Source organism: Entelurus aequoreus, linkage group LG03 (genome assembly GCF_033978785.1).
Source record: "Entelurus aequoreus isolate RoL-2023_Sb linkage group LG03, RoL_Eaeq_v1.1, whole genome shotgun sequence".
Classification (NCBI taxonomy): Eukaryota; Metazoa; Chordata; class Actinopteri; order Syngnathiformes; family Syngnathidae; genus Entelurus; species Entelurus aequoreus.
Genome location: NC_084733.1, coordinates 83926222 through 83938118, shown reverse-complemented (window position 1 = coordinate 83938118; position 11897 = coordinate 83926222). Strand labels below are relative to the sequence as shown.

The 11897-nt window shown below is 39.0% G+C and overlaps 1 protein-coding gene across 4 annotated transcripts in view; it reads right to left on the bottom strand.

The window, feature by feature from the left end:
* The window catches only part of cttnbp2 (cortactin binding protein 2), a 129505-nt gene that overhangs the window by 96542 nt on the left and 21066 nt on the right, over nt 1–11897 (bottom strand). For all 4 annotated transcript variants that reach the window (XR_009825400.1, XM_062043008.1, XM_062043007.1 and 1 more), the window contains exon 2: nt 3814–3921. Coding sequence is in view for 3 of the 4 variants with exons in the window: in XM_062043008.1 (XP_061898992.1) it covers nt 3814–3921 (108 nt within the window). In the remaining variant the exon portion in view is untranslated. The remainder of the gene's footprint in view (nt 1–3813; nt 3922–11897) is intronic.

Below are 11897 nucleotides of genomic sequence, written 5' to 3'. Positions count from 1 at the left end.
TATATATTATATATATATATATAAATATATATATATACATATATATATACATATACATATATATACTGTATATATATATATATATATATATATATATATATATATATATATATATATATATATATATATATATATATATATATATATATACATATATACATATATATATATATACTGTATATATACACAATAGACATACATATATACATATATACCGTATTTTTCGGACTATAAGTTGCAGTTTTTTTCATAGTTAGGCCAGGGGTGCGACTTATACTCAGGAGCGACTTATGTGTGAAATTATTAACACATTACCGTAAAATATCAAATAATATTATTTAGCTCATTCACGTAAGAGACTAGACGTATAAGATTTCATCGGATTTAGCGATTAGGAGTGACAGATTGTTTGGTAAACGTATAGCATGTTCTATATGTTATAGTTATTTGAATGACTCTTACCATAATATGTTACGTTAACATACCAGGCACGTTCTCAGTTGGTTATTTATGCCTCATATAACGTACACTTATTCAGCCTGTTGTTCACTATTTTTATTTATTTTAAATTGCCTTTCAAATGTCTATTCTTGGTGTTTGGTTTTATCAAATAAATTTCTCCAAAAAATGTGACTTATACTCCAGTGCGACTTATATATGTTTTTTTCCTTTTTTATTATGCATTTTCGGCCGGTGCGAATTATACTCCGGAGCGACTTATACTCCGAAAAATACGGTATATATATATATATATAGGCTTCTGCTATTGAGCACTGTATAACGGATAAACCACAGTAACCTCGACTATACATATACATATATATATTTATACATATATATATTTATACATAAATATGTGCGGTTTCTTTTACTAAAATAAGGATTTTTGTCGAAGCTCAAACCAATTATTCATGGAACTCTGCGTCACTGCACAAAAGTTTCGGTTGGTGAACCACGTTGAAGAACCAATGAAGTTCGTAGATCGAGGTTCCACTGTATGGATTTGGAGAAGGACAAGGGCAAAAACACATGTCAGACAAAGTGAACAAGGATATCTAAGACGGGAGAATACGACACATGTTCTTCCTCCGAAGGAGAGTCCAAAAGAACTGACCAAGCTTCGCGACCACAGGTTTAATTATTACACACCTGCAAAATGAATGAGTGAACTACCGGTATTTAGACTGAGGTCATCACATTTTGCACCTGGATTCTACACAACCTCTGCTGGTGGATGACACTGAATAAAGCCTGGTATATCCTCTGGCATCACGTAGCTTGCATAAGCCACGCCGTCTTGCTCCTCCTCCTGCGTATCCTCCCTGACAGGCACCTCCCAAAAATCATAGCTTCCTAGCGGCGACACGAAGGGCAGAGCTGTCAGCTTTTACCGACAAGGGTCAAGACGTTGTGCTTGAAATGCACAACATTTTGTATGAAATAAAACTAAAGTGATTGAACGCTTGCATGCAAACTGATGTTGTGTACTTAATACATCGCTGCACTCTAAAAACAAATGAGCTTGTTGTGTTGTTGTTACGTCCCCAAGAAGTCAAAGTACGATCCTCTTTTAACTTTTATTGCCAATCTTGTGCTAAAAGCAGGTTCAATTCCCACACATAGTCTTTCTCGTGCACACATCTTTTTCTCTCACACACACACAACACCTCCTAATTCTCCGTTAATCATTATTCAGGAACGGTATGTTCACCAGCACGGGAACTCTAAACATCAATAATACATAAATGTAAAGCAAAAAGACCTTGAAGTACACCTTCCATTGGTACACAGGTGAAAGAGAAAGCAGAAACCCCTTGAAGTACACCTTACACAGGTACACAGGTGAAAGAGAAAGCAGAAACACCTTGAAGTACACCTTACACAGGTGAAAGAGGAAGCAAAAACACCTTGAAGCACACCTTTCATTGGCATACAGGTGAAAGACAAAGCAAAAACATCTTGAAGCACACCTTACATTGGTCAAGTCATTTCAAACTGCACCAATGTGATGTAAGCAAGGCACCAGTTCTATCATCTAGCAAGGCACCAGTTCTATCATCTAGCAACTCACCAGTTCTATCATCTAGCAAGGCACCAGTTCTACCATCTCGCAAGTCACCAGTTCTATCATCTAGCAAGTCACCAGTTCTATCATCTAGCAAGGCACCAGTTCTATCATCTAGCAAGGCACCAGTTCTAACATCTAGCAAGTCATCAGTTCTATCATCTAGCAAGGCACCAGTTCTATCATCTAGCAAGTCACCAGTTCTATCATCTAGCAAGGCACCAGTTCTATCATCTAGCAAGGCACCAGTTCTAACATCTAGCAAGTCATCAGTTCTATCATCTAGCAAGGCACCAGTTCTAACATCTAGCAAGTCATCAGTTCTATCATCTAGCAAGGCACCAGTTCTATCATCTAGCAAGTCACCAGTTCTATCATCTAGCAAGTCACTAGTTCTATCATCTAGCAAGTCACTAGTTCTATCATGTAGCAAGTCACCAGTTCTATCATCTAGCAAGTCACCAGTTATATTATCTAGCAAGTCACCAGTTCTACCATCTAGCATGGCACCAGTTCTATCATCTAGCAAGTCACCTGTTCTATCATCTAGCAAGTCATCAGTTTTATCATCTAGCAAGTCATCAGTTTTATTATCTAGCAAGTCACCAGTTCTATCATCTAGCAAGGCACTAGTTCTATCATCTAGCAAGTCACCAGTTCTAACATCTAGCAAGAAGTGTTTCCCACACATTCATTTATTTGTGGCGGCCCGCCACGAAAGAATTAAGGGCGCCACACATTTATTTATTTAAAAAAAAAATTAATTTAATTTAATTTTATTTTATTTTTTTGTCCTGTCCAGCTTCTCAGGCAAATCATATACTTGATGTAGATGCCCATATCGGCTGTTCAGATTTACTTTACAAAAGAGAAGTGTAGGATCAAGATTTTTGGAGCTCTTTGTTCAGTGGATCAGATGTTTGATGAAGCTTTGTGTCTATCTACCACCACTACTGTTTTCTGTTTATTTGTTACTGACTGTGGCAGGACACCTCTGCCTCTGTTTCACTTTATGTTGCTGGTAAATAATATGGTTGTAGTAGTAGGCTAAAGTTAAATTATTTAGTATGCACTAATTAAAGGGGCAGAGCTTTAAGAGACATTTTAGCTTTTATATTTTTATAAGATATATTTTTGTAAGAACCACAATTAATAAATATATTGTTCAAATCTGTATATAAGTATGTACATAAAGTGTTGTAATTATATTGTAAAATGGATGGATGGATGGACGTTTAAAACAAAACTGTTATTATTAATTAGTAAGTATAAATTTTTTGAGCCTTTTTAGAGAAAATCATATCATTGTAGTAAATTATGCAAATTACTCGATGATGTCATGGTGACCGCGCCCATAGCCACGCCCCCAACGCCACAGGTATCTTGGCAGTTTATGGGAAACACTGAGCAAGTCACCAGTTCTATCATCTAGCAAGTCACCAGTTCTATCATCTAGCAAGGCACCAGTTCTATCATCTAGCAAGTCACCAGTTCTATCATCTAGCAAGGCACCAGTTTTATCATCTAGCAAGTCGTGGCTCATTAAGCAGCCGTTTCGAGCAGTCGAGGCTTTCAAGCGGCAAACAAAAGAGCCAAGCAGCTTGTTCTCTTTCAACAAAGGCAATTAGAGAGGCGTTGTTGAACAATGGCAGTGCAGGCACAGAGAGCGGACGCCACGGCAAAATGTTCTGCCATTAATGCAACACTTGTCATTTAGCAAGACCACTAGCTGAATGCCAGCGACTCACCCTGAGGGCCTCGATGACCAGGTCGCGGGCCTCCAGCTCTCCTTCCATGATGCTCAGCAGGGTCAGCAGCTCCGGCTTGCTCAGGTTATCCATGTTGAAGTCGCATTTCTGCAAGGAGGGACACAAAAGCGAGAACCGTAAACGTTCCTTCTTGCTTTTTTTTGTGCAAATAATCTTTAACTTAGAATTTAATGGCAGCAACACATTGCAAAAAAGTTGTCACAGAGGAATTTTTACCACTGTGTTACATGGCCTTTCCTTTTAACAACACTCAGTAAACGTTTGGGAACTGAGAAGACACATTTTTTAAGCTTTTCAGGTGGAATTATTTCCCATTCTTGCTTGATGTACAGCTTAAGTTGTTCAACAGTCCGGCGTCTCCGTTGTATATTTTACGCATCATAATGCGCCACGCATTTTCAACGGGAGACAGGTCTGGACTACAGGCAGGCCAGTCTAGTACCCGCACTCTTTTACTATATACACTACCGTTCAAAAGTTTGGGGTCACCCAAACAATTTTGTGGAATAGCCTTCATTTCTAAGAACAAGAATAGACTGTCGAGTTTCAGATGAAAGTTGTCTTTTTCTGGCCATTTTGAGCGTTTAATTGACCCCACAAATGTGATGCTCCAGAAACTCCATCTGCTCAAAGGAAGGTCAGTTTTGTAGCTTCTGTAACGAGCTAAACTGTTGTCAGATGTGTGAACATGATTGCACAAGGGTTTTCTTATCATCAAATAGCCTTCTGAGCCAATGAGCAAACACATTGTACCATTAGAACACTGGAGTGATAGTTGCTGGAAATGGGCCTCTATTCACCTATGTAGATATTGCACCAAAAACCAGACATTTGCAGCTAGAATAGTCATTTACCACATTAGCAATGTATAGAGTGTATTTCTTTAAAGTTAAGACTAGTTTAAAGTTATCTTCATTGAAAAGTACAGTGCTTTTCCTTCAAAAATAAGGACATTTCAATGTGACCCCAAACTTTTGAACGGTGGTGTAGTTGTTTTGCTGAAATAAGCAGGGGCGTCCATGATAACGTTGCTTGGATGGCAACATATGTTGCTCCAAAACCTGTATGTACCTTCACAGATGTGTAAGTTACCCATGTCTTGGGCACAAACACACCCCCATACCATCACAGATGCTGACTTTTGAACTTTGCGCCTAGAACAATCCGGATGTTTTTTTTCCTCTTTGTTCTGGAGGACACGACGTCCAGTTTCCAAAAACAATTTAAAATGTCCACTCGTCAAACCACAGAACACTTTTCCACATTGCATCAGTCCATCTTAGACGAGCTCGGGCCCAGCGAAGCCGGCGGCGTTTCTGGGTGTTGTTGATAAATGGCTTTCGCTTTGCATAGTAAAGAGTTTTAACTTGCACTTACAGATGTAGCGACGAACTGGAGTTACTGACAGTGGTTTTCTGAAGTGTTCCTGAGCACATGTGGTGATATCCTTTACACACTGATGTCGCTTTTTTATGCAGTACAGCCTGAAAGATCCAAGGTCAAGACCATCCTTGTTTGTGAATGAATGAGGATTTATACCCAATCATGGCATTCACCTGTTCCCAATTAGCCTGTTCACCTGTGGGATGTTCCAAAGTGTTTGATGAGCATTCCTCAACTTTCTCAGTCTTTTGTGCCACTCGTGGCAGCTTTTTTGAAACGTGTGGCAGGCATCAAATTCCAAATGAGCTAATATTTGCAAAAAAAATAACAACGTTTTCCAGTTCGAACGCTAAGTATCTTGTCTTTGCAGTCTATTCAATTGAATATAGGTTGAAAAGGATTTGCAAAATATTGTATTTTGTTTTTATTTACCATTTACACAACGTGCCAACTTCACTGGTTTTGGGGTTTGTATTACATCAATGTGCACAATTCTAAATGAATGTAAAGGCAAATAATTGTTCACATCCTGTGTACGACTCCACATGTAGTTGCGCCCCCTAGGCTCCAACGGACTGAGAATCATTCTGATCAGGTCCAATTAGCTTTCCAAGCAAACACTGCAGCTGAAGGCAAGAATACTGCCTGACCTACAATCACAAGATAGCAGTACAAGTGTTACATAAGCAACTCGCCATCCATAAATCATCACATTTCCACTTTTATTACCATCCTCACTTTTTTTGTTGTTATTTTCCCTTTCCACTCTTCCACTCCAGCGTGGCACACAAGTGACGACTCTGTCAACACGCGTTAAGCTCGACCCTTCATTTGGCTTGCCGTACTAACAAGAATGCGGAGAAGTCGGAACGGTGCCGGTCTAAGACACTTTCCAATGAAATCTCCTAAAATGGCGAACCGAACTGTGCCATTCATCTTGCTGTAAACAAGTATTTAGAGAAAGACATTCCACTGCGGAACTATTTCAGCTAGCAAAGCACTAACCTGCAGCTTCATTTTTTACTCTTAAAGGGGAACTGCATTTTTTTTATTTTGCCTATCATTCACAATCCTTACATAAGACAAGAGCTCTTTCTCTTTTTAATGCATTCTAATTAGTAAAATATGGCAAGTACGAGGTGGCCAACAATAGGACTACACTATAAAGCAGGGGTCCCAAAACTACGGCCCGCCAGCGTCCAAAATAAGGCCCGAGGGAAGTCCCAAGTATAAAAAAAATAAATAAATAAAAATAAATTTTAAAAAAATATTTTTTTTTCCTGTCTTTTCTTATCCACTTTGTACCGCTTGCTACTCACGGTGTCTCCTAGCCGCTCAGGCAAATCATATTGTCTAAAAATGCATTTTGTCATCGATAACGTGACATCATCGCGCATGCGGAAAGTGCGCTATATATTATATATATATATATATATAATATATATCTTACTGACAGGATGCAGTGCGTCTCCCATAACAATGTGACCTCGGACTATGTCAAGGTAACGTGCGGAGTTCCCCAGGGTTCGGTTCTTGGCCCTGCACTCTTTAGTATTTACATGCTGCCGCTGGGTGACATCATACGCAAGTACGGTGTTAGCTTTCACTGTTATGCTGATGACACTCAACTCTACATGCCCCTAAAGCTGACCAACACGCCGGACTGTAGTCAGCTGGAGGCGTGTCTTAATTAAATTAAACAATGGATGTCCGCTAACTTTTTGCAACTCAACGCTAAGAAAACGGAAATGCTGATTATCGGTCCTGCTAGACACCAACATCTATTTAATAATACCACCTTAACATTTGACAACCAAACAATTAAACAAGGAGACTCGGTAAAGAATCTGGGTATTATCTTCGACCCAACTCTCTCGTTTGAGTCACACATTAAGAGTGTTACTAAAACGGCCTTCTTTCATCTCCGTAATATCGCTAAAATTCGTTCCATCTTGTCCACTAGCGACGCTGAGATCATTATTCATGCGTTCGTTACGTCTCGTCTCGATTACTGTAACGTATTATTTTCGGGCCTCCCTATGTCTAGCATTAAAAGATTACAGTTGGTACAAAATGCGGCTGCAAGGCTTTTGACAAAAACAAGAAAGTTTGATCATATTACGCCTATACTGGCTCACTTGCACTGGCTTCCTGTGCACTTAAAGGGAAACTTCGGTTTTTTTCAACCTGGGCCCTGTTTTCATAATTTTTTCTGTATATGTGAGTGCTGGATAAAACATTTTTTGAGGTCGCGCCAGTATTGAGCAGGGCAGGCAGCCTCCAGCCCAGCTAACGCTCGTACACAGGGCAACTGGCTCTCGTCAAAATTCGGCCTATAAACATGCATTTTTTTCACACTGACAGGCTCAGATAGTTACAATGAGTGTCCGACAACATACTAGAAAGGAGAAATTAACGTATGTCTCTACCTTTAGCTGGAGATCGCTGTTTGTTGTGAGCTGTGTCCAAATCTCACCACGCTACAAATCTCGTTCCGAAATCTCGCGATAACTCGCGACAAAACACCGGTGGAAAAACAGTTACCTGACTGAGGTGAAGAGAGATGACTGAAGTGATTTTGTATTGGACTAAGTTACCGAAGACTGTTAGTTTAGTTTTATAGAAAAGGATAAAAGTAAAACAATGGTTCGTGAGTGCGCATTTCCAAACTGTTTTTCCACCGGTGTTTTGTCGCGAGTTATCGCGAGATTTCGGAACGAGATTTGTAGCGTGGTGAGATTTGGACACAGCTCACAACAAACAGCGATCTCCAGCTAAAGGTAGAGACATACGTTAATTTCTCCTTTCTAGTATGTTGTCGGACACTCATTGTAACTATCTGAGCCTGTCAGTGTGAAAAAAATGCATGTTTATAGGCCGAATTTTGACGAGAGCCAGTTGCCCTGTGTACGAGCGTTAGCTGGGCTGGAGGCTGCCTGCCCTGCTCAATACTGGCGCGACCTCAAAAAATGTTTTATCCAGCACTCACATATACAGAAAAAATTATGAAAACAGGGCCCAGGTTGAAAAAAACCGAAGTTTCCCTTTAAGATGCGACTTTAAGGTTTTACTACTTACGTATAAAATATTACACGGTTTAGCTCCAGCCTATCTCGCCGATTGTATTGTACCATATGTCCCGACAAGAAATCTGCGTTCAAAGAACTCCGGCTTATTAGTGATTCCCAGAGCCAAAAAAAAGTCTGCGGGCTATAGAGCGTTTTCTATTCGGGCTCCAGTACTCTGGAATGCCCTCCCGGTAACAGTTAGAGATGCTACCTCAGTAGAAGCATTTAAGTCTCATCTTAAAACTCATTTGTATAATCTAGCCTTTAAATAGACCCCCCCTTTTTTAGACCAGTTGATCTGCCGTTTCTTTTCTTCTCTCCTCTTCTCCCCTGTCCCTTGCGAGGGGGAGTTGCATAGGTCCGGTGGCCATGGATGAAGTGCTGGCTGTCCAGAGCCGGGACCCCGGGTGGACCACTAGCCTGTGCATCGGTTGGGGACATCTCTGCGCTGCTGACCCGTCTCCGCTCGGGATGGTTTCCTGTTGGCCCCGCTGTGGACTGGACTCCCGCTGATGTGTTGGATCCACTGTGGACTGGACTTTCACAATGTTATGTCAGACCCACTCGACATCCGTTGCTTTCGGTCTCCCCTAGAGGGGGGGGGTTACCCACATATGCGGTCCTCTCCAAGGTTTCTCATAGTCATTCACCGACGTCCCACTGGGGTGAGTTTTTCCTTGCCCGTATGTGGGCTCTGTACCGAGGATGTCGTTGTGGCTTGTACAGCCCTTTGAGACACTTGTGATTTAGGGCTATATAAATAAACATTGATTGATTGATATATATATATATATAATACATATATATATATATATATATATATATATATATATATATATATATATATATATATATATATATATATATATATGTATATTAGGGCTGCAACTAACGATTAATTTGATAATCGATTAATCTGTCGATTGTTACTTCAATTAATCGATTAATAATCGGATAAAAGAGACAAACTACATTTCTATCCTTTCTGAGTATTTTATTGAAAAAACCCAGCATAATGGCACCATGTTGTGGACATTGGGGGTGCAGCATACACCAACAATAACACAGAAATGTAACTCATCAGAACTGAATCAGATATTGTACACGTTTCTGTTGTGAATAATAAAGGATTCATTTCAGGCTGCCTCTGAATAATAGCATGAAATATTCCAGCACTTTCATAACGTTTAGTTATACTAAAGCGTCACTCAAATCTAAATATATTTATATAGCTTTATCGGCCCGGCTATATTGATCCATTATGAAACCAACCTGAGATATTTCTGTCCGTTACGTTTATTTCGAAATTGGTAACCGTGCGTTTTCTCTCTCAAAACGGAGTCAAATGTGCCGGAGACACATTATCAGCCCCGCGTTGCAACAAAGGCATAACTTTAAAGTTACTCACAAAAAAGCTGAACTCATGAATGCTTGTTGCCACTATGGACTTAAAAAGTTACGTACTGTGAGTTCCTCCCTTCATCCATGGCTCCAACATGTTTCTTCTTCAGGCGCTCCTGAAGCAATGTTGTACTTCCGTGCCATTTTGCAGGAAACGGTCTTCTTTGAAGTCTTTAAAGTGAAGTGTTCCCACACTTTTGACGACTTAGGTCGTACACTTTTCTCCATTGAAGCAATAACCTCAAGATGTTTCTCCGCTAAACTATCGGTAGTGTTTTCCTGCGCCATTTTTCGAATTTTTCCAGCAAAGGAGACGCCGTCGTCACGTGAGCTGTACATGACACATCATTGGCTAGTTTACACCACCTCATGAGACGTAGCCTGTTTTGTACTGTTTTTGATTATTGTTTCTCAGCTGTTTGTAAATGTTGCAGTTTATAAATAAAGGTTTTTAAAACAAAAAAAAACAACAACAAAAAAATAACCAAAAAAAAAAAAAAAAAAGCCTCCGCGCATGCGCATAGCATTGTTCCAACGAATCGATGACTAAATTAATCGCCAACTATTTTGGTAATCGATTTTAATCGATTTAATCGATTAGTTGTTGCAGCCCTAATGTATATATATATATACATATATATATATATATATATATATATATATATATATATATATATATATATATATATATATATATATATATATATATATATATTAGGGCTGCAACTAACGATTAATTTGATAATCGATTAATCTGTCGATTATTACTTCGATTAATCGATTAATAATCGGGTGAAAGAGACAAACTACATTTCTATCCTTTCCAGTATTTTATTGAAAAAAAAACAGCATACTTGCACCATACTTATTTTGATTATTGTTTCTCAGCTGTTTGTACATGTTGCAGTTTATAAATAAAGGTTTATTTAAATAAAAATAAAAAAATTAAAAAGCCTCTGCGCATGCGCATAGCATAGATCCAACGAATCGATGACTAAATTAATCGGCAACTATTTTTATAATCGATTTTAATCGATTAGTTGTTGCAGCCCTAATATATATATATATATATATATATATATATATATATATATATATATATATATATATATATATATATATATATATATATATATATATATATATATATATGCATATATATATATAAAAGCTCCAACAATACTCCATTTACATGTCGTGACCTGAATAATAACATTATTGTTATTTTAAGTGCTAATGCCGAGGAACTACTTTTAGCAGCGCCGTGATCACAGCAGCTTATGCTGCTATATTGACATATTGAGCTGCTGCATCGCTTCTGAGGTGGTGAAAGTTAATTCAAGATTATAAATCATGCCTCTCACCTGGATAGTAGAAGGTTGTGGACATAAACCCACAAGTTGGTCAACAAGTGGCCTTGTGGTTGGAGTGTTCGCCCTAAGATTGGTAGGTCGTGAGTTCAAACCCCGGCCCAGTCATACCAAAGACTATAAAAAAGGGGGCCTGTTACCTCCCTGCTTGGCATTCAGCATCAAGGGTTGGAATTGGGGGTCGAATCACCAAAAATGATTACCGAGCGCGGCCACCGCTGCTGCTCACTGCTCCCCTCACCTCCCAGGGGGTGAACAAGGGGATGGGTCGAATGCAGAGGACGAGTTTCACCACTCCTAGTGTGTGTGTGACAATCATTGGTACTTTAACTTTTAACTTTGACATCCGACTTCGACCCGGAGATGGCGGAAAAGACACGAAAAGACGCTCGTTTGTGCCCACCTTTTTTTTTTTTTTTTAAACCTGCGTGAGGATGATGATTAATTCTTCATCTCAACAGGAAGATATAAACATCCCATCAGTCAGCATACTAGTGAGGGCAGACATTGTACAGTAAGTGATTGTTTTATTACTTCTTGTTTGCTGGATCTGCTTATCAGTCAGATTCTAAAACTTGTAGATCATCCTCGGTATATTCAGGCTCAAAAATAGAAGTTTCTGGATTATCATTTGGCCCAAAGTAGTCTCTCATCATGTCTGCCATGATTAGTAGTGTTGTTGTTGTTGTTAAAGGGAAAGGGAACGCTGTGATGCGTCTGTGAAATTAATATGCAGCTGTATGCTTAAAATGATTAAAAAATTTAAATATTACATGTTATTATGAATGTTACTACATTATATTAGGGCTGCAACAACTAATCGATTAAATCGATTAAAAAA